This window comes from Phyllostomus hastatus, unplaced genomic scaffold (assembly GCF_019186645.2).
Source record: "Phyllostomus hastatus isolate PE091 unplaced genomic scaffold, TTU_PhHast_1.1 phas_contig_16, whole genome shotgun sequence".
Lineage (NCBI taxonomy): Eukaryota > Metazoa > Chordata > Mammalia > Chiroptera > Phyllostomidae > Phyllostomus > Phyllostomus hastatus.
The window spans coordinates 6,485,816-6,509,714 of record NW_025333643.1 but is presented as its reverse complement, the minus strand read 5'-3'; the positions used below and the strand labels follow the sequence as shown (position 1 = coordinate 6,509,714).

At 42.3% G+C, this 23,899-nt stretch overlaps 1 protein-coding gene across 1 annotated transcript in view; it reads left to right on the top strand.

Annotated features, from left to right (window-relative positions):
* The first annotated feature begins 875 nt into the window (after positions 1-875).
* LMCD1 (LIM and cysteine rich domains 1) overlaps positions 876-23,899 on the top strand; it is a 57,100-nt gene continuing 34,076 nt past the window's right edge. The window contains exon 1 of the mRNA XM_045832300.1: positions 876-1,028. Within this exon, the coding sequence (XP_045688256.1) occupies positions 987-1,028 (42 nt within the window). The 5' untranslated portion in view covers positions 876-986. The remainder of the gene's footprint in view (positions 1,029-23,899) is intronic.

The window sequence follows — 23,899 nt, the reverse complement described above, 5'->3', positions numbered from 1 at the left end:
CTAGATTATGGCTTTATCCTGTGCCCCTTCTCCCCAGGTGGGTTCTCACTCACTGTCTAGGGTTAAAGCCTTGCTGAAGAGTTCAACTTTAATCCAGTTAACCTCTCTGGGCATATTTCCTCATCTGTCAAATGGGAGTGATAGTGTTCATGGTAATGAGATGACTACAAGGACACAGTAAGAAAACATACTGGTAGAGTTAAGGTGTACATCTTAGCACTTATAAAATCAGGATACTCTTCCCTTCCTCGCTGAATCAGGAGGATTTACAACCCAGCAAGTTAGGAAAAACATATTAATACTTCACAAACATTACGTTAAAAAATTCGTAACTCGCTGGACTCTCACTTCCTCTCTGGTGATTGGAGAATTTGCCCACCTTTGAGAAACGTTAGCCAACAAGGCAATGCCCCTGCATACCACCTGCCTCCCCCTCTGCTCGCACCCCTCCCGCGACAAGACTGAAAGGGTGGGAGGGAAACACTGCTCAGCATTTATTTTTGTACCCAGCTCACTAAAAATACCTCCGCCTTCCTGTTTGATCACTCTCCCTTCTGACCTGAATGAATCGCGGACCCAGGGGCCCGCCCCACCCTCTGTCAATTGTCCTTTAAAGGAGAAGGGCGTGGGGACGAATTCCTGCCGCTCCAGGGACCAGTGCGAGCCGACTGGACAGGCAAGGTCCGCAGCACTGACGTCAGGGCAGCGCTCGCACTGCCGTAGCCTCAGGCCCAGCCCTGGATTCCCAGAGGGAGGGGGGAAGCGGCGCGCTGGGATTGGCTGGCCAAGTGCGAACACCCGCGCGGATTGGCTGGCGAGGTTTTAGAGGGAGTCCCACTCTCCAATTAAAGGGCCCGCCGTGCCCCGCGGCAGACAGAGCTCCTCCTGGGCCCGCGAACTTGGCCATTCAGCCACCGCTGTCCCAGTTGAGCGCCCGCGCGCCTCTGTCTGAGAAGCCCGGCGCTGTTTCTCCAGCCCAGAAGAAGATGGCAAAGGTGGCCAAAGACCTCAATCCAGGAGTTCAGAAGGTGAGCTGTGATGTGTCTGTGTTTATCCAGGCACTTTCTTTTCCCCTTTTCTCTCTCCCTTGTGTTCGTGGAGACTTAGCTAGAAGTGAGAAGGAAACTCATTAAATTCCAAGACTTCACAGAAAACCAAATAGTTGGGAATACTTGGTTAAACTAACAGGCAATCCCCGCCCTCTCCCCCCGCCCAAAAGGCCTTTGTGTAAAGTTATTTGCAATGGATCTTAGTTCTTTGGTAATGCAAATTAAAATTTAGGTAAGGTAAAACCTAATTTTTTACATGGTATTCCAATGGTCTGTGGGGGGGGGGGAACCCTTCCTTCCTTCCTTCCTTCCTTCCTTCCTTCCTTCCTTCCTTCCTTCTCTCCCTTCCCGCTCCAGCGATTGAGGTGAAGATTGCGGGGAGAAATGGTGTGTACTATTTATTCACAAGGAATACCCTCTTTTGCCCTCACCTTAGTGTTTTGTGTTTTCCACACACATGTTTCTTCAGTTGGTGATGTGGGCAATGGCAGCAGTTCCAGAGCACGGGAACTAATTTCTCTCTCCAGGGTCTGCACGTTTCCCTTTCAAGAAGGGCTGGCCCGGAGCCCAGAAGGTCATGGGTGAATTACTGCAGGAGGGGCCTGCAGCTGTGCCTGTAGCTCCAGTACCCACCGGTTACTTACCTGAATGCGGTTGGGAGAGGGCACAGGCTTTCAGAACATGAGCTGGAAGAGAGCAGAGACAGCCTACACCAATGGAGAAACTGAGTCAGAGAGCCCAGGGTCAGACAGAGTAAGTTCCAGCAGGCAGCAGAGCATAAGGAGAGCCTTAACATTAAAACCCTGGTCCTGCCACTTCTTAGCTGCACCCTACTGACCAAGTAAGTCACTTTTCTGAGTGCCACTTTCCCTGTTTCCAGTGCCAAGATGATAGTCCCCACCTCCTTCCCAGCAGCAGTAACATCAATAGTACACTGTGGGTTAATCTCCCAAGGCAGTTTCCTCTCCCCCCACCCCCATCTTCTTAAAAAGATCTAATAGGCTTTATTGAGGGATTCATGAATCAGGGTCATATCCTATGTACTAAATAGAGAGGTGCTCCAAGAAGTTCTAAATCAGTTATTTTTAAACTCTGATTTCAGGGGATTTGGTTTTGCAGGGCAAAGTCCTCCTTAGACATTTGCCATTACCTGTGGGGTAGAACAAGAGGGGGAGAAAAAGAAACTGTCAGAATCAAAATAAAAATGCAAGCCAGCCATTTAGAAGCACAGCATTCATGCATCTGATTTATAGCTGCACCACTGCACAGCTGACCTTCGCCAACTCCCACAGAGTCCAGCGGACCCGTCTTAATGTGTATACTGAGTCAGACTTCATCAGGGCATTTCTCTGGAATGTACCATGCCGCCTTGCATTTGCCAGACTACTTGCAGAATCAAGTCATCTCTCCTTCTATGGAATTCTCATAACACTTTAGACCATCATGAGATACCTATTAATTTCTACCTACTAGTGAGTCAGGCATGCACTGGTCTTATTTCTCTAACACATCTTTCTACTCCTAAAGGGCGAACTTTTTTCACTCACCTCTGTTCCATCAAAGCATGTCATACACAATAAAACTCCATAAACCATGAGTGAACCTTTGAATATCCGTTCAGCTAAGACCAGAATGTTCACAGACAGTACATTTTGTGCATTATGTTTTTCAGCTTGCTGCTTCAGGATGTTTCTGTCTGAACTACCTCCCCAAATCCACTCCAAGAAAAAGAGTTCAGGGCTAAATAGGCAGAGTCCCGCCGTCCTCTGGAAAGTCAGATGATTTTGGTGGTTTTAGCACCAGCTGACTGATGGTTGGTGTATAACATGAGACAGGGTACATGGAAAACTCCTCTCTGAAAATTAAGACCACAGTTGGAGGAAGCCTTGTTTTATTTTGTTTTTTGCTTTTATAACTTGATTTCTTTTTAAAATTAAAGTACAAGTAACATATTAGTTTTTGGATGTACAACATTTACAGGGTGGGGCAAAAGGAGGTTTATTGTTGTTCATATGGAAAATGATACAATAATTAACACAAGAATAAACTGTTTCACATACTCACAACTGTAAACCTACTCTTGCCCCACTGTACAGTGGCCTTATACCTTATGATGTGATCTGCATGATAAATCTAGTAACCATCTGTACAAAGTTCTTATGATATTTTAACTGTATTCCCTTGTCTTGTTTTTATTTTTCTTTGCATAGGAGATCATGATTATCTAGGTTAGAGGTGGAGCATGTTCTTCTTGTCCTCTTTGGTGCCAACTTTCTCAGCCTGCAAAGGGTTTATTTTTCGTTTAGATCCAATTACAGGCTTAGAGAAAGAATGTGGTGGGTAGAGATGAAAGGACAGATATTTTTTACCTCTTGGGACTGTGACAATCAGTAGGAAGATCGCCACTTTGTAGCTTAACTAATGTCTTCAACTCAAAAAGTCAAGGGAAGGAACTAGAAGCTCTCCTTGCTGAGCATTATAGCAGTGATTAAACATTGTGTCATATCAACAGCATGCTGAAAACCTTTTATTGCATATTTACTTGTTAAATCTGTAACAGTGGGGGGTTTTATAACTTTTGGCTTCAGGGTGCATAATCACACTTAGGCTTTTCAAAACGATTTCATAAAGTCTTAGAGCTACAAGGGACCTATTTACAAAGTGAGAAATGGTTTTAAATGGTATATGAGCTGTTTCCACTGTCCTGCCCCCAAGGTGGGACAGTTGGGGGGAGGGGGGCGTGCAGGGAATCCCCAGCGGCTGGAAAGTCATAAAAAGTCTTCGAAAGAGAACACATAGTAGTCTTGGAGGTCATAAACCAATCCCAGGCAGACTGAGGGACTCACCATAGGTCACAAACACAGTAGCAAAGCTTAGAAACAGTTAAGTCAAATGCTCCTTCCTATTGGATGCTTGCTCTTCAGTTATTGTTTTTTCTACTGGGAAAGAGAAGTTTTGTAGCAGAGAGAATCCCTGAGAATGATGAAATAGCCAACAGTTCTTGGTAACAAAGGGCTTTGAAGGCCAAATGCCATTTCTCTTGGTGGAATCAACCATTATTGTGGATTTGTTCTTCTATTGTTTATTAAGTGTATTTAAGAATTTTGAGTATTAATATTCCTGTAAACAAATCTGGGTTCAAATCCCAGCTCTACCACTTACTAGCTGTGTGCTCTTGGGCAAGCTAATTAACTTCTGAGTCTGTGTCCTTGTCTGAAAATTGGGGAAACAATATCAGCATCTACCCCTCAAGGTGACTGACTGTGATTATTAAATGAGATGATGTATATAAAGGGACTCAGCACATGAACTCACAAACAGAGTTGGCCATTACTATTGCCAGTGGCAGTTTACTTCCATGGGTATGTGAATGCTGAAAGGAGTCTTTTGGTAAATGAAGGATACCCTTTTCTTCATACTGCTTTATAACTAGAGCAACTAATTTGCATTCAGTATAACCAAAACCCATTGCTCAGCCGGACAAGAACCAAAGATCTTGTCTTCATTCTAGCCCATCAGATACAAAATCTGCTTATGCAGAACAAAGATGGCCAATCATCAAGCATTTCACTCTGGAGTCATAGAACTGTCCTGGAAAGGAACACTGAATTCTTTTCCCTTTTGAGATAAGGAAACTGAGGTCCACAGGGCTCAAACTCCTTATCGGAGATTGCTGAGAAGGTATGCTGAAGCCTACTAGGCTCTGTAAGAATACAGTCCCCTCGGCTGCCAAGGAACTTGCAGGAATTCGGAAAGGACTAGAACAAAGAGATCTAAGAGCATGTGCACTGTTGACTGAGCATGTGCCAATGGACTGGCTCCAAAAGGTTCTATTTTTCACCCCTCAGCACAATGTTGGAGGAGCGTTCAATGACAGTTCTTCTAAGTGCATTGCCAGGTTCAGCTGGGCGTCTCCCTCCACCCTGTCCACATCACATCCCTCTTGGCTTCCCTGTCCTTCAGCTTTCTCCTCCCCTCTGTACTCAGCCCTTCCTGCTTTCACCTCCAGTTCCTTCAGTTTGCAAAACTGCTGGCATGTTGCCTGGGCGAGCCAATCCAACGTAAACACAGCTCCTCGAGAATTGTCGTTGGCTCCCTCAATCTTAAAATATATTAAGCTGTCACTTAAAAAACTTAATAGCCAAGGCATTGGAGACATGCCTGTAGGTATATAAGCAACTTGGCCCAAAAGAGAGACTTATTTGAAAAAATAAAAAAGAAAGAAAGAAAGAAAGAAAACATAATCACCTAAGACCTTCTTCAACGATGTCCAAAAACAGATGCTGAAGCCATTACTTTATAAATTACAGATGTTTGTCATATTATGCAGACATGTCTGAATATGTGGAGCTGGGGACTGATGACTGACTTTCACCTGTGGTGACGGGAGGCAGGGAAAGGCCTCATCACAGAGCATCTCTAGGCTTTAATCTAAGCCATTCAAGCTCCAAGACCTTCTCCTTGCCCAGGGCTTACAATAGTTCTACAAGTAGGACAGTGGAAAAGTACTTTGCTATTCCCCTCCAAAGATCCTACAATTTAATCTCTTCACATTAATTGACCAAAGGTGACAAGTTAGAAAAAGATTAGAATTCAGCAAAGGCTGGGGACCAAGAAGGAGGGGCAGATGCACAGGCCCTTGTGTGTATCTTTCTTTCCACCTCTACTCCAGCCACTTCTGGTGAGCATAAAGTAAGGAGCAGAGAAGTGAGGGGATATTTCCTCCTGCAAGCCACAGAGTCAAATTTAGAAGAGGTATTTGATTTGACTTTTAAAAAGAGAATCATTCTTTCTTTCCAAGTTTCGTATTCAAAATAATGTGTATAAAATAAACATATGTCATGTTATTTAAGTACAGACCTTGGGAGTTCTTACGTCCCTAGTGTTCATCCAATATTGTTTAACTATTTTTCTAAGACAACTTTTCTGGGAAGAAGTTGAGTCATTGTAATAACTGCAGGTATTTATGTACTGGGTGACTTTGGTCAGGTCACTTTTCCTAGGAAGTGGCAGACCGTGAATGAGAAATTCTAGTACGCTGACCCTTCTTGTACACCAGACTGTCTCCCAAATAACAAGTGATTATGGAAAAATAGACCTAAAAGTCTGTTTCACTGGAAGCAGAATTGTAAAACAGCTTTCCAAGACACACAGAAGAAGAGACAGCTGTTGCTTTTTAAGCGCCTTTGTCTGGGAACCTACCCCCCCCCCCTTTTATTTGGCTGGCAGCTGCCACAATCTCACCAGATGCAGGGCCAGTCACTTCTACAGGAGCCCCTCTAGGTTGTGACATTTTCTTAACTCGTCGTGGAGCATTTGGTGTGTCCTGCACCATCGTGGAGCTTGGCACATATCAATGGTACAGATCCACAGAAGCTCAAGAAGTGTTTTCTATAAAGCTTTTATGGAAAGAATTAAACAAGAACTTGGGTCTTACATGTGCCCCTATAGACTTTTTTAGTGGCTGAAATTTACATTTTGCATCTAAGTCCCATTATCCAATGTGTAAATTCAGTTGTTTTCACAAAAACAGACACAATAATGCGATTACAAAGCCTTGTAAAATTCCCAGATCAACTTTTTGACCCATTCTCTGCTCTTTTATATGAGAAGCAAACCCTTTCACATTCTTTTTCTCAGAAGGGACATGTTTGGCCTATCTTTTACCATTTATTCACATTCTTATCCCCTAAGTACTCTGCAGGAAGACTGATTCATCTGTTCTCTGTTAGGACAGACAGGTTTGAGGAAAGACACTTCTTAAATGCACACAGGGTGCTTGATATCTTCTCTCATTTCATCTCATTTAGCCTTAAGGACTACCATGCAAACGTATTAATGTCCTTTTTACACATGAGTAAATTAAGGCTAATGGTTTAAATGGTTTGCCTAAGATCATATGATGGCAGGTTAGGAACACAAACCCAGTTTTCTCTAATTCCAAAACTTAAGCTCTTTCCACTACAAGAAAAAACAAGAAGGTTTTCATCAGCAGTAGAAGTCTAGTTGAGAGAGACTGTAATTATTACTATGAGTTTCACAGAGATCAAGGTCTTCCTACACAGTGATAGCCTGACTCAGGAATCGCCTAGCATTTGCTAAATGTTACTAGGCATCTGTACCTCTCTGATATCTCTTGGTCACTACCAGGTAATAAACTGTCACCCACACCAAATCAAAGCCATTTCCCAGGTATATATAGAACAAGGGCTTCCTAGCTTTCACCTGGTTCCTGGTTTTCTGTAAGACTGGAAGGCTTCTCTAGGGAAGAGTTCTAAGCTGATAGAGAGACAACCTAAGGAATCATACAGTGTTATCCTGAAATCACTGAAGAAGCAGTAGCACTTGACAAAAAGGAAAAAAGAAATCCTAGAGATCTCAGGCCCAGAGCTTCCAGGAAATTCTAGCCTAGGCATAAGCTTGTATATCCATGCCTGGTCAGGCTGAATCATGGTCTACCCAATAGCACGTGAATCAGGACCAAGCAAAACATGGCCCAAGGACATGCTTTAAAAGGGAATAAGATTGCTGAGGGGGCAGAAACCAAAGGCTCCATTTGGCAACTCATTCTTCAGGACAGAGGAGCACCAGGGTTCAGCACGTGGTGGCTGCTTCAAATCCACATGATTTCTTTATGGTTTGTTTTTCTTTTCCTCCTGTTTTAAAACATTGGCTCCTCTGTGAAACCAATCTTTGGAGAAAATGCAAATGAATTGTTATATAAAAGAACTGAACAGAATCTAGTGATCTGCTTGATCAATCCCTTAATGTTGCGTATGGGACATGGGGGAGAAATGGTGTATCCAAAATTTACCTGTGACATAATAGAGGGGTACATTGACTCACAGTATCTTTGATGAATGAGGGAGAAATGGGTATGTTCTATATTCCATCACTTCCATGCTCAGAATACTCTGATTTCATGTCCACTTTATACCCTCAAACTTCAGAAGGTCAAGTGAACATTTCGGCTATGAACTTAGCTTTGGCCATAAGGTTGAGGCCATTTTGAGGAGTGGTTAATCACATGACGTTTGTAGCCACAGACACCTAGATGTGACTGGTCTTCTGCCATTGCTATGTCTGCAACCTTTGCCAAGTCACTTTTTCTTCCCGGACCTCACATTCTTCATTTGAGAAAGAACAGTTAAGTTCTATATTTAAACAATAATTAATGAGATAAAGCATGTAAATTGCCTAGGTGCATAGAAAGTGCTCAAAAACTATTTCCTCCTGCTGTTATTGGAATCCTCCCCCTCAGCACAGAGCAGAAATCCCAGAGGTAGTTACATGCTGGAACTTGGAAGACCAAGTCCAGCTTACTTACGTCACATGTGGCTTCTAAGGTATCCAATTGCAGGACCTTCTCTTTGTAGCTAAACTTAGACCTAGCCATAAATATATTCAGGCTTCATATATGCAAAATCATGACAATGACAACAATTTGCCCTGAGTATCTGGTTGCCACACTTCCAAAAACCAGCCCTTCCCTTGCCTGGAAAGGCAGCCAGCCGTTGGCCCCAAACATGTGGTCTTACACAGGCACTTACCTTCACCAAGCCTTGGGTGTCTTATTTATTTATTCAGCACATACTATGTGTCAGGTGCTGTGCTGAGTGCTGAATACAAGACAGTGAATAAGAAAGTTTTGGTCCCAGCCATGTAAGCTTGAGTCTGGTAGAATTCATTTCTCATAAAGGTGGGGAAAATGCCAAATAATGCCAGTGTTCTATGATTCTTTGTGCCATCACACACACACACACACACACACACACACACACACACACACCCTTCTTTCTCCTCCTTTGCTACCCTACTCTCCCTCAGATTTTCCAGCACTGCACACATCTAAGCCACATCGCAGCCCTGGTCATCTCTGCAGTGTAACAGTGGAATGAGTATAATTCTTCTCCCAGTTGTTGCATTTAAACAGAGCATTGAATGAAGAGAAGTCTGGGGCAAGGGGGACTGACCAGCACTGGCAGCTCCTAGATACCACTAGTAACCAGTGGCCACTTCAGCCTCCTTGCAAACCTGTGGTGGTAGACAAGTTGTCTGTGCTCAGACTATGTCTTCAGAGGCTCTGTCCTTGATATCAGGAGCACCAAAGGGCAGGAGCATGGGGAAAGGGCTCTTGGCTAACTAAGACTCCATAATAAACCTGACTTAAGAAGACAGCATCTATTTGGGCTGTATGACTAAGTGGCATTTCCAGGTACTGATTGGTGAGTCTGAGCACTGAGGTGACTGACCTTGCTCATCTGTTGGCTAGAAGAAGTGGAGGGAAAGTGGAGTCCAGCCCTGCCCTTAGTCCAGAGAGCCACCCACCCACCTCCCACCATCTGTCCTCCCCACCCCAGCCCTGGCCCTCTGGTCAGTGGTATCCTTGTTAGGATGATCTGGCCCTAATATGGGAAGGGGTCAGCACTTGGAGCTTCTTTTTCTAGAGGAAGTCTAGAAGGGATATTTTTAAAAAACATCTTGTCAGTAGATAGAGGAGAGGTTAAAAACCAAGGATCCGTGGATAGAATTGAGGGTACCCAGAAATGTAAATTAAGAATATTGCATCCTTATACCCACGACCTCTAACTGAATTTCAGCATTTCCTTCCATTGTGAATGAAGACAAAAGCCCTGGCAGTTTAGCAGCCCCTGTGCTTTTTAAAAAAAATCAGAGCTGTTGCACATGTCATTTACATTAGAAAAAGAGAGCTAGATGCAGGCTCTGTGCCCTTGATACCAATGGAAAACTTGTATTTTCTTAACCTATCCCATGGCAGATGGTAGATGTCCAATCTACTTGTATCTCCCATTCTGCAATAGTAGTGATTGAATCCATTGGTAAATCTTGTTAATTCACTTAATAAAGACATAAATGTTACTAAATCACAGATTTTTTATATTGATATTATTTCAGTAAAATCAGTTTCCTTTGTAGTTCTATGTATTTTATTATATGCACTTAAAATATTGTTCTGAAAAGGAATGCTTTCATGTCAGATAGTCAAAAGAATCTAACTATATTAAGACCTTCACTGAAATAAAACTTTAACAGTATTCTACATACACACACACAAATATATACATGTGCATATGTAAACACACCCATGCACACAACTCTAGAAGACTGAGATCTGAGGTACTTGGGGTAGAAAAACTTAGTTTGAATCCCAGCTCTGCCACGCTTCCTATTACCTTGGACAAGTCAAGCTCTGACTTCAGCTCTGAGCCTCAGTATCTTCGTCAATAAAATGGGTCTAAAAATTGTTTTCCTCACAACAGTAATCTGTTAAGTTCTTAACATAGTACTTGACAAATCATGAATGTGTATTAAACATGAGTTGTTTACCACTATTAAAAGAACTAGTGAGAGTGAAGTGGAAAAAAGAATAAAAATATTTTAATGAAACTTACTCCTACCCCTGGTTTGCCCAACTTTAAAAATTCATTTTGTGTAAAAGTATTATGCAAGTATTATATGCCAGGGAGTGAGCTGGGAAATAGAGAAGTAAAAGGAAAGGAATCCCAGAGGCTGATGTTTTCAGAAAAGGAACAGCCAGTCCAGCCATTGAAGATTACACCAGTTGAAGATTACACCAGTGTCTAAAGACCTTGATCAGAGGTACATGTGGAACTCAGTGATATCAGAAGAGTAAGTACTTCACCTTACCTGTCGAAGTCAGGGAAGGCTGACCAAAGAGGTGACATTTGAGCCAGGTGTTGAAAGACAAGGATGAATGAGCTATTATGATTGGGTCACATTCCAGTTTTATGCCTTCCAAGCCTGACACCCATGTGTGCCATCCTGTTTAACTTCTAACTTGGGGAGTATCATCCATCTTCCACTGTGGAGACACACATCCTTCTGTTTCAATCCATGATGCACATCTGTTACTTTCTCATCTGAGATCTTGTTCCTCTTGCCTCCCAACCAGAACCCTTTGGGGTGGTAGGATGGCAGGGCCTGCCAAGCTGGCCTGCAGAAAACTTCTTAGGGCAGTCCTTCTTAGGACTCTCCTAAGCCCAGCAGTGGAGTGCCAGAAAACCCAATCTCACTGAGTTTGAATTTTTGGCAGGAAGATGTAGATTCATGTTGTGAGAAGAAAATAAAAGATAACTGAGGATAGACAAATATCGAAAGCAAGGAACAAAAAACCACACACACACCCTAGATTCAGCATACTGACTGTGTAAAAACATGAAAACATTTCAAAGAGCCTTCACCTGTAGACTCTGATGCCATTTAAATGATTATTAGAAGAACAGAATCCCAAGTAGGATTCCTCAGTGAGCTATGATGAAAAATATCAGCTTTTGAAATAGGGGAACTTGATTGACAAGATCCAGAATTTTGCACTATTCTGATTTCAGATTTCTGACTTGGTCTATAAATATGGGTGCTTCTTTGTCCTGTGTTAGGGCAGATAATGCATCAAAATGAGAAAATACATAGTCTGGTACTGAAATGCCACTGGGATGATTGTTCTTGATTTTTGTTGGTTGCATATGGTGCGTTAAACAGAGAAAAAAAATATTCCAGATGGTTCCATGCCAATTAACTGAGAAAATGAGACTGTGAGAATCATCCCTGTGTTTGAAAGGACCCAAAGAAGAGGCAAGTTTTGGTGGAAAAGCTATGTTTCCTCATGTCTGCCCTCCACGGCCAACAGGCCCAAACAGCCTGCAGGGAGAACGCAGCTATAAGATTCACACTGATTAGGACATCTACTGTCACCGGCTCTGTACCTTTACTTGGACCCAGCCCTGACTGGGACCATCACAAGGGAAATAATCATATTACCTATTTTAATAACTCTTATACTGTATATTTCAACAATTAGAATTTACTTTTAAGCAGTGGAATGGGCCTTAAAGATTCTCTAGGTCAACTTCCTTGTTTAACAGACAAGGAGATACATTTGACAGGTTAGTGACTTACTCAAGGTCACAGAGCTTGTTAGTAGAAAAAGGATTAGAATTTAGGGTTTCATAGTATTTCAAGTCCGGAAAGACTTAAAAACTCTATTTTTGTCCAAGCACCCCATCAAAAACCTTAAACATGAGATGAGCTGGGCAGCCAGATGCTGTACGAATACCACTGGTAAGTTCTTATACCTCCTAAAGAGATCTGTTTTTTTGTAACCCCTCTAATTATTAGACAGCTCTTTTTTATTTGAGCTGAAATCTCTTTCTCTTGCTTGCCAACTTCTCCCCATTGGTTCTCTCTGTTTCCTTAGTTCAAGGTGCACTGGCCACTTTTTTAAAACATTTTTGTTCTGGTTCACCAACCATCTCCTACTTATCAGTCAGGATTAAGGTCAGACCATCTATTTTGGGGTTACTTCCTACCTTCCAGGAGACCTGACACACACTTTTAGCTGAGTGAGATGACCAACACACAATCCCCAAGTTTTGTTCGGCATCAGTTTTGTGGCTTGTGGCACCTCCTCCACCTGGGCAGGTTGTTTCCCTCTCCTCCCATCATTAGCCAGTGGGCAAGGCCACTTCCACACCACCAAACTCTCCTGTTTCTTAGAAGAGAGTTTTTAAGTGGAAAATGTGCCAAGAGAATGGAATAGGACATTCCAAAGCACTATGAGAAGTGCCCCAAATCCGTGTCATAAATATTAACACACAATTAGCACTGTTTCACATGCAAAGTGCCTAATTTATAAAAAGGAGGGAAGAGTAATATGAAATCAGAGAAGGCTAGGTAGGGAAAGCTGAAAACCTTGGAAAATAAAGAAAATACCTTTTAAAAGCTTTTTTTAAATGACTAGTGAAGTTGTCATGGCTTATTACTATATGGAACACTAAAAGAGTAGTAATCTAAGTTTTATATCCTTGTGACTTTTCCATCTGGAGGAAATGCTCAATAAATATGAAAGCTGGTCATTAAAATTAACTCGCTTTCATTAAAAGATACCACTAAGACAGTGAAAGACAATCCACAGAGAGAAAATATTCCTAATACATATATCTGACAAAGCATTGTATCCAGAATATGTAAATAACCTCTAAAATCAATAATTTTAAAAGGCAATCCAATTTTTAAAAAATAAGTGACTTAACATGTCAAAAAGGAAGATGTCTAGATGACTAATAAGTGTAGGAAAAGGGAACAAACCTCATTACTCATCAGAGAAATACAAATTAAAATGATAATGAGATAGATTACATACCCAACAGAATGGTAAAATTAAATAATGACAATGGCAAGAATGGCCATATCTTTGTAAACATATGGAGGAACTGGAACTCAAATATTGCCAGGGAGAATGTAAAATGATACAATCATCTTGGAAAACTGTTTGGTTGCTTCCAATAAATTTTTAAATGTATACTTGCCCTATGGTCCAGCAGTTTCACTTCTAGGTGTATAGCTAAGAAAAAGACTCACTACTGTCCACAAAAAAAAACTTGAGCAAGAATATTTGGAGCAGCTCTATTTATAATAGCCAAACACTGAAAATAATTCAAACCTCCATCAATTAGAAAATGGATAAACAAATTATTTTATATTTATACAACAGAAAACTCATTAGTAGTAAAAAAATACCTAATATTTGCAACAAGAGTAATCTTAAATATGTTTGACAGAAGTCAGACACAAAAGCCTACATACTGTGTAATTCCATTTATGTGAACTTCAAAACCAGTCCATGGTGAAAGAAGTCAACATAGTGAGTCCATGTATAATGAGAGGTTGTTATTGACTAGAAAGGGGCATGAGGGAACTTTCTGGGGCACAGGAAGTGTTCTGTCTCTGGATGGTGGTCAAAGGGAATATACGTATAATCAAGTGAATACTTGAGATCTGTGAATTTTTACTACATGTAAATTTTCCTTGAAACACTGTTAGAAGTAAAAAAGACAATATTTGATAAATAATTGGAAAGTGTTATGTATCCAAACAGCAGAAGGATGTGGGGACAGGAGGCTGAGGGCTAGGTTCTCGTTGCAGCCCCATGGAGCTATCATGTCAATGGACAGCTTTGTCCTAGGGACCTGTCCCTAAGGATTCTTTTGAATTTTTCCATTGACTTTAGTCTGGAACTAAAGTTTCTGTGTGATGAGTCCCTTTTCAGCCTCACCTCTCACTGCAACATTCTGGTGCCCCCATACTGATCTGTTACTCATTCCTTAACCATTCTTCCTCGCGTGCATGCTGACAGGACTTCTCCATGGGAGAAATTCCTGTCCATTCCCTAGCTCCCTCCTCCACGAATCTCTCAGTGCAGACCAGGGTCTCTCTCCTTGGAACTCCTAGCATGGATTTACTTTCCTACTAACAGACTTTTGTTTTCTGAATGGCCCAGGAACATATGAAGGCAGCCCTGCCTGATTGACTCCTGTACCATAATATCCTGCAGGTGTCTAAATTCTCCACTTATAAGCTTGAGTCAGAGACCACACCTTATTTTCCTTTGTGTGCCCCCAGAAAGCCTGGTATACAGTAAGGGCTCAACAACGTTAATGGACAGAAAAGGAAATTGAATAAATAAGGATATAGGAGCGAGAAGGAAAGGTATCAAAAGAAGCAAGAGCAAGTCAGTTCTCCTTCCTGACAGAGACAAGGAATCCTGGGGGATAGAAAAAGGGAGAGAGAACATGAGAGCAGAGAATACAAGGCAGAAATGGAATAGAGCCGGTGAGACCATTAACCTCTTCCAGTGCCCAACACATGTTGCTTAATCTAAAACCTTCTGATTCATGGACCAAGATCAGAACTGGTGAGGTAGGAGTGGGGCCAGGGGAGTGGGGAGGATTTTCCTTGGTGGTGTTTAGGAAGGATCTTAAGATGAAAAGGAAATGAAAGTGAGAGGGTTGGGGAAGGCATGATTCCAAGCCAGACTCTGAATTTTTAATGTCTGGTTCCAAGTTTATTATCCTCCTACAAACTTGTCTACAAAAGGATTGACTTTAGAATGGTGGATGAGCCAAGCCTTTGACGTGTTTCCTTCCTTTAGACCGCTAACTCAAACCTTCATCTGAACCCAGGGCCCCCTGTTTCTGACTGGAAGTCTCTTGAGAACAAACTCCAATGGTTTCCATGGTCTGGGGAGGCGGTTGGCTCAGATCTCTAGATGACAGCAGCCACATCTCAGGAGACCTGGCCCTCCTGAGAGACAGGAGCCAGCGAGACAACTGAAAATTGGCTGAAATTTAGTCCAAACAACTCATAGCTCAGACCGATATCTACTTTAAGTTTCTAGTCCTTGATGAATATTTATTCCCAAATAGGGCCAGTGGAAAAGTTCCATCCATGTGGATTTTAAGAGTTTTGCCTTTCCTCAGCCACGTTGACCAAATTCAGGAAAGCTGTGGAATCATTGCCAAGTACATGCTCTTTGAAGTGCAGGAAATTCTGAGAAGGCCCTGGGCCCGTCATATTTCTTCTTATCCTGAAGACTTAGAGTTGGCACTCTCTTTTTAAAAAACACTTAATATCAACACCTCTAGGTGCTTTATAATTTTTGCCAAGTCCTTGACACCGAGCTGACTGCAAATACTCTTTTGAAACAGTGAATGATGGTCTGGACAAAGTTTTGCTGGGGGGAAATTGCTTTGGTTGATATTTTTTCCCATCTTTTAAAAATCATAATAATTCAATTAATCACTTTAATTCTGTTCTTTACTTTGCTAGTAGAAAAATAAGCCACCACATTTTCTCCTTAGTTTTATTGATTATTCCATACTCCCCAGAACCAAAACACCAGAAACTTCAACCATATCCTGCCCTTGATATGAGGGGCAGAAATAGAAGCCTTGCTCTTGCACTAGGCCTAGTTACTGCTTTTATCAAGTATGGGCCACAGGCCAGCATTGTTCTACATGGTTCTACAGATTTTTACTAATGTTTCCACCAATCCCATTTTACAGAGGAGTAAACTAATATTTGGGGACTAAGTAAATTGCCATGAGCATATGCATATTTTGCTGTGTAAAATATGCTCCCGTGTATAACATGCACCCAAGTTTTTGTGCTCACTATATACAGGATTATTACACCCATTATTATAACTGTGGTATGTGATGACTAGACCCATGTATAGTGCACAACCTTATTCTTCAAAAATTTAGGCAAAAAAAGTACGCATTATACATGGCAAAATATGGTAACTAGTGTGATGGATGGAAATTAAATGTAGGAATTCCAATCCACAGCTGTATACTCTTCCCTCTATACGTTTTCCCATCTATACCCAACATGTTTACAGAGTTCAAGGATGGGCCATGAGCATGTTCGTCACAAGATGAACTTAGCTGGTACACAGACATGCATTTATGAATTGAGACACATTAGAATTTTCTCCCTCTTCAGCTCTCCCACCTTTCAGAGATTATGTCAAGGAAACAGTCTCCACCTGGTGCTAAAATATCTTTGAGGCCTCAAACACTCTACCCAACTCTACTTTAAACACATGGAAAGTGGTTCTCAGGCCCAGAGCTTTTAGAAAGCAACAGTATTAGCTAGATTTTAAGAATATTGTTTCATAGTTACTGTATTTTCATGGCTACTTTCTATTTTTTTAAGATTTTATTTATTTTTAGAGAGAAGGGAAGGGAAGGAGAAAGAGAGGGAGAGGAACATGACATGTGAGAAATACATCAATTGGTTGCCTCTCACATGCCCCCAACTGGGGGCCTGGCCTGCAACCCAGGCATGTGTCCTGACTGGGAAGTGAACCAGTGACCTTTTGGTTTGCAGGCCAGCACTTGACCTGCTGAGCCACATCAGCCAGGCTACTTTCTATTTTTTTATGTATTTTAGCGATAAAGGTATTTTTTCAAGAAATAAGTTTTTAACAGTATTTGTTTAAAGAAAAAATATGAATAAGTAATCACTCAGATGGTATATGGAGAACAAAATTAATGGAGGAACATGGAGTCCCGTAAATATCTCATATTTGGTAGTCCCTAACATCGACAGCACTTCACGGTTTTCAAAGTATCTCATATGCATCATCATAGTTGATTCTCACAACCACCCCATGAAGTTGATAGGGGTTATGATCCGTTTTAAAGATGAAAAAAAAGCCTGGGCTGGTGTGGCTCAGTGGATTGAACACTGGCCTGTGACCAAAGGGTCACTGGTTTGATTCTGAGTCAGGGCACATGCCTGGGTTGTGGGCCAGATCCCTGATTGGAGGCACACAAGAGGCAACCACACATTGATGTTCCTCTCTCTTTCTCCCCTCACCCCCTCTCTCTAGAAATAAATTAATAAAATGTTTAAAGATGAAAATAAATCAAGTTTCAGACAGCAGAAATTGTTTGCTGGGGTCACACAGGTAGTGAAAAAAATAGCCAGGGCTCAGGTTCAACTCCCCAAGCTCCAACATGAACAGTCCTCCCCCAGTACTTTGCCAGCAAAATTCAAGGGCAGGCATGGATAAAGGGATATTCCAAAGCAGGGAGCCAAGACCAGAAATGCCATGGAAAGTCTGCAGAACTTAATGACTCTCACGGATTGGCCTGGGTTTTCACAATTTCCTAGTGCTTGTACATATTCTATTTCATGGAAAGCCTGTGGTTGCTACATTCTGAGTTTCTCTAAAAACTGATTTTTTCTAGTGAGTCACCTTCCAGAAGGTTCAGAAACTGGTTCCCCATCAGGGGAACATCTCCTACCTTCTGGGGTACACCATGAAAGGAATTGACACAAACTAGAAACAGGTGTCTCAATGAGGAAAATTTGGACTGTGCCCAATCAGAACAGCTTTCTTTCCAAGTCTTCTTGCCTTGAGCAGTTGATTGGCATTCAGACTGCAGGTCCCGGTGACTGCATGGGCAGGGATACCATAAACATGGGAGAACCAGTGGGTTTGGGTTGCAAAGAAGGTGAGTTGGCAGTTCTATTGATCTGTGTACATGAAGAGATCCCAAGAGCTGAAGACATTCCCGGAAGTAAAGCTGAGAGCTGGAGGGAATGGTTGAAGCCATTTGAGTAGATTAGAGAAGAACATGTTGAGAATGTAGAGAACACAAGAGCCAGTGCTAGAACCTTAGAAGGAAGAGGGAGCCACTGAGGGAAGCAGAGAAGGGTTGGCCGAAGGGGTTAGGTGACCCCTTCCCTTTCAGGGGAGGCTAGAATCCTAGAAACCAGAGGAAGCCAGGGTGGTTCTTTTTGTTCTTCCAGCCCCTCCTGCAAGCATCAGCCTCAGATGTGTTAGATTTTAATGCACCAAGAAGCACTGATGAAGGGCAAAAACAGAAGTGTTATAAAAGAAGCTAGTCAAACAGAAGTTTACCGAACAGCTACTATGTGCAAGGCATTATTTTAGGCACTGGTGATAGAGCAATGAACTAGATATGCAGGAACCCCGTCCCCATAATATTTTCAGTCTAGCAGAAAAGAATGACATTAAAGAGTTCCATCCATGATTAAATAGTTACAATCATGATGGGTACTAGGAAGATATATGAGATACAGGGTTTTCTAAGACCATGTATTAGAGGCTGAAGGAAGATTAGGAATTCATTAAGTGAAGGAGGGGAGAAATGGTTCAAGCAGACAGAACTGAATGTGGGCAGACTCAGAGGCATGCAGGAATTTGTTGTCATTCCTGGGGCTCTTGGTTAAATGCATAATTCTAAATTTACTCAAGAGGTCATTTTCTGGAGAAAAACCTGGCTTCTGTAGTTCTGATTTTACACTTTAAACATGTTACATGAGCTTCACAGGTAAGACCTTAAAAGTGAATCATTTGCAAAGTGACTAGTCATGTACTAATTTCTGTTTCATAAAACTACACTGAGAGAAACCTGACCTAAGTATTCTCTAAGTTATTTTCATGTCTAAGAATCTGTGATTTTCTTATGTCAGATTTTCTTAAACACAGAGTTCAACTATATAAAGTATGTACAACTACTGCATTATGTAGGGGTAAAATCAGGAAAAGGAAATATTTGAACGTGTATTGAATGTTAGTTTTAAAAACATATGATAGCACAAAAGAGAGAAGAGGAAAACCATTTATAAGAAGGATACTTACTTTAAATGGAAAAAAAGTTTTGCTAAAGGCATTACACTAAAACACAAGTGTTTTTCTTAACATCAAGGCACCAGTATTGGATGAAAGGGTTGTGTGTGTGTGCACATGTGTGTGAATGCTTCCATTGTCAAACCTTGTATAAGTTAACTTCAGAATTTGGGCCTGAGATTTTCCAGCAGGAATCATTTGCATCAGCAAAGCCTGCAGACTTTTTAATAACAGTGCTGTACATTTACACACGGCACATTTCCTTTTAAGATATTAAGATTCAAATAGGCAAGATTAAAAATTCTCCAACTTGGTTTGCTAAGTCTCTGCCATTTCCAAAATTATTCCAATAAAAGTGTGTTATCCTTGGAAAGATCAGTAATGCTGCAAGTTAAGAAATCAGACATGCACGCTCACACACGCCCACACCAAATTACGTCCTTATAAGAAGACATCAGGCCGCTAAATTCAGGAGAGTCTTATAAAGTATGGGAGGTACAATAAGGAAGTACTGACCTCAAGCTTATGGTTTTCTACTTGAGGAGTCAGTCTATTAGGAGCTGAAACCTAAGAACCATGAAGTCAATTAGACTTTAATTTCCAAGTGCAACCTGAAGATATTAGGCCTGGCGACACCAACAGCTTGTTCTCATTTAGGAAATAGGGAGGGAGGAGTAGAGAGACCCTACTCAGGCTTTATTTTCTTTTATTGTGACACCCCCCTCAACAAGCTACTTGGTAAATCTCTAGCTAAGATTCCCTAGGGACTCAGGATAATTTCTGGCCCATAGTGAGGCTGGTGGCCTTACTTATATCTTCCAAAAAGCTGGTAGGGCCTTCCCAGGAAAGAAAAAAAGACCATTTCAAGGAAGAAAGGGAAAAAAAAAAAAAGATTGCATTGGAGCCTCTGGAAACACTTAGTTCAGCAAGAAATGCCAGGACAGCTCTTGACCTGTAGGGATCCCTTTCATTGTCAAAGAAAATGCCCACCCTCTGGGAATCTAGTTTGGAAAGATCCATAGAAAGTCTAGAAGTGTGGGAGACAGGAGGACCCTCCTCCCACTGACTGTATCAGTTAAGCAATGAACTCCTCAAATAATAGGCTGACTTTTCTAGAAACTTGGGAAGTTCTCAAAAACAGAAGAGAAAGCTTTCATCCTTCAGCTGTTTTTGTCAGCCAGCATTTATGCAATTCCCTGTGCATGTTGTCCTGGCCAGTGGCTGCATCTCTTTCAGTCCAGCAGGGTCCCTTATACGTAAGACTTGTGGACCTGTGTAGGATACAGCCACATGTAAACATCAGCTATCAGCAAGAAGCAGGCACAGAAGAGTCTGGCTTCTCTTCTGCCTGGACTCTGCCAAAAGAACATCAAAGTCCTAGATTCTCTTTGACCCCTCACACAGATCCGATCATGTAGCCCATTACCTTTGAAAGATAAAAGATATTCTGCAAATATTTCGCTGCTGCCCACATCGAGCTGAGAGAGGGAGCTTGGCCGTGCAAATTGTTTCCTAGAATTGCTACAGCTCTTCTGTCCAAATGTCTTTTGTGTCAGGCCTTTCCAAGAGCTTCAAACCCTTGAAAAATGTACTGATTTGAGTCTTATCACCACTTTGACTATGTTTCTTATGAAAGTGCTAAAAAAAACAAAAAGTCAAATTATCAAAAAAGGCAGACAGAAGAACGGAAGAGAAAGGGGCAGATAATCCCCTATCTTGGCTGGCGGAGTGCTCGGTGTCTGCTCCATCATGCCAAGTGATAATGGGGTAGGAGGTAGACATTACTAACCGCCTCTGTTGGCGACCAAATAACAGGAGGAACTGTGGTTGTAATAATTCATTTTTAATCAGGAGGTTTCCAGGATTCAGACAGTTAAGAATGGGGTCATTGTTGGGAAGGGGTGAGCTTTTAGAGCCAGTCACCCCAAGGTGGGCTTCAACGCTTACTCCTGCTATGGCCCAGGGTCTGGACATTCCTGCTTTTCTGGAACAAGCTGGAATTGGTGAGACTTCACTGACCAGAGAAGGTGGAGGAGGCAAAGGCAGGGTCTTAAACAGAGAAACTTATTTTATATTTCCTTCCCACATCTGGGTTTGCTTTTCTACTCGGTTTTCATGGCCAGATTAACCCTTTTTATTCACATCTGATGTGAACCTCAGGGATCTCTAATAATTTCCTCCCCTGGAGGGGAAGAAAGAACCAAACAAGTGATTATGACTGTAGAAGTGTTCTGTAAGGGCTAGGGCATGGTGGTTAGGAGCTTATGGGGGGAGGGGAGGAGGTACCTAGCCTGGGAAAATCAAGGACCTCCCTGAGGAAATAACAGGAGTTGGGTGGTGGTTTCCAGAACTTTCCCAGGGGCATGTTTATCAAGGAACCTGAATGGATGATTGGGACCTGCTTCTGGACAGCTAGTGTGGGAGACACAGGAGCAGCAGGCCCCTTCCCCGACCCCCAGAGTCAGGGGCCACCATACATCCTGTGACCTGCTGTGACCTCCAGAGCAACATGTTAGGTTTCTTTGAATTTGATGCTCCTTCCTGGCCACCCTGACTTTAACATAATTCTGTCTGCTAAACATGATGTTTTGAGAGAGGGAGGACAGTAAGGAGAATGTGGTATAGCTTGCCCCAAATCCAAATTCTCCTAGAGTTGAATGTGAACAAACAGACACAAAAAACTAAAGCATGGCCAGGTGGCTCAGTTGGTTAGAGCATCATCTTGTACACCAAAAGGTTATGGGTTTGATTCCTGGTCAGGGTACGTATGGGAGGCAACTGATCAATGTTCCTCTCTCACATCAATCTCTCTCTCTCTCTCTTCCTCTCTCTCTCTCTCTCCACTCCCCCCATCAATAAACATATCCTCCACTGAGGATTAAAAACAAACAAAATAAAACACCATTTCTTATAGAGAGTAGAAAGTACCCTTTTGTTGGGCATTTTTATAAAACTGTATTTGCAGCATCAGACACTCCTAGCATCCTGAACTAAATCCATCAGACTAACTCTTTCTACCACACCCAGTCCACATGATAAATTTAACACACACAAATAGGAAAATAATTGAATCTGTACCTTGAAATACCAACAACCCAGGCACTTCTACAATCAGCTCATGACCCAGCAAACATTTTCCTACTCTGTGGCTTTAAATAGGAAGGAAGGAAGGAAGGAAAGAAGGAAGGAAGGAAGGAAGGAAGGAAGGAAGGAAGGAAGGAAGGAAGGAAGGAAGGAAGAGAGGCAGGGCAGGGAGAGGTGGGGGAGGGGGGGAGAAAGTTTTCCTTCCATAGACTCTACATACTAGATTACTTGAGTTAATCAAAATTTGTTTAGTCTGTGAATTTTCTTCCTCATTACACAGTTCAGGAAAACAGTATCTAAATTAAAGAGATTTCTTCATATCTGAGCTTGTTCAGATAGAGAAGTAGAAATAGCCAAGGGGCAACCCTGGGGAAGAAAGGACACATCACACACACAGACGCCTGTCACCAGACATTCTCTCTAATGCAGATGAGGACTTTGCTGCTGCCTATGTGAGAGTAGCTGTGGTTTTAGGAAGCGCTTTATCTAAAGTTGTTTCCCTGGCCAATTTGCATATCATCCTAGAGACCACAGGTCCATGGTGCAGAATGAAAATTTGAACAAGGAGAAAGACTGCCTGCAGCCAGTTCTACACTCTTCAGCCTCTTGCTACCATATTCTAAGCCTGCTATCTTAAGGCAAGGTGGGATAAAAGCTAGAACCCCCTCGGATATGAGCTACAAGTCCCACTTTTTCATCTCATGTTTGGGGAAACAGTTCTCTTGGCCACAACCTTTGGCCCTAGCTTGAGGCCTTCCCAACCAGAGGAGGAGCATCAGTAGGGAGATAAGGAGCCAGCGGTCAAAAACAAACAAGGCAACAGTGCTTCTTAAGGCTGGAGGGGGCAAGACAAGGAGCATTCACTTTACATTAAAACAGGGAAAAAAAGATGGTATGGAAATGCATGCCAAAGTCATCCTGATTAAAAGCTAGCAGACTGGAAAGAGCCGGGTTGTTGGCCTTTCCCCAGCATCCCTTGGGTGGAGCTCTGGACCCCAGCCTCCACCACTGGTGACAGGACATGTGACAGGGAGGGTTTACGGTCAGGAAGGGTGGCAAATGGAGAGAGCTACTATACTGGTAGGTATACTGATTGCAGGGCTGGGTGAAAAGTGAAGGGAAGGAAAGAAAACCTCATAGACAACAACAATGTGACAACCACAGGGAAAGGGGGCATAAATGGTAATGGAAGGAGACTTGACCTGGGGTAGTGAACACAAAATACAACTTTAAAAAATAAAGATTTCATAACCCCCTTTTAGCAACTCGTGTTTTCAATTGTTGGGGAGCTTCAAAATTTGGAAAAAGTCCAGGCCCTTGTCTCAATCCTGGGGCCCTTGAGCAGGAAAGTGAAGTGCAAGCTCCCCTTTATACCTCCCAGCTAGGCCACTCTCCAAAATTGCCAGACTTCCTGAGGAAAAACAAACAATCTCTCCATGATGCAGCTTATAACCATTCTGGGCCTTAGGTGTTCCCAGGTTGGGTTCCTCCATCTGATAGGATCTCTCAGTTCCCAACCTCCATGGCCCTGGAGGGTGGGGAGGCCCACCCCTGACTTCAGGCCTAACAGAGGGTCTCAATATCCAAGAGAGCCCCTGAGAAAAGTCAGCCAGCTGGCGAAACTTAGAGGAAGAGGAAAGGGTGTAGCTTCCCCTCTACACAGATGTTAAGAGAGTTACTGCATTTGGCACAAAAGCCTAGGAGGTGGGCTTGTGCCAGAGCAGATGGGACCAAAGTGAAATGACAATAACAAAAGTCAGACATGCTGTAAAAACTCAAC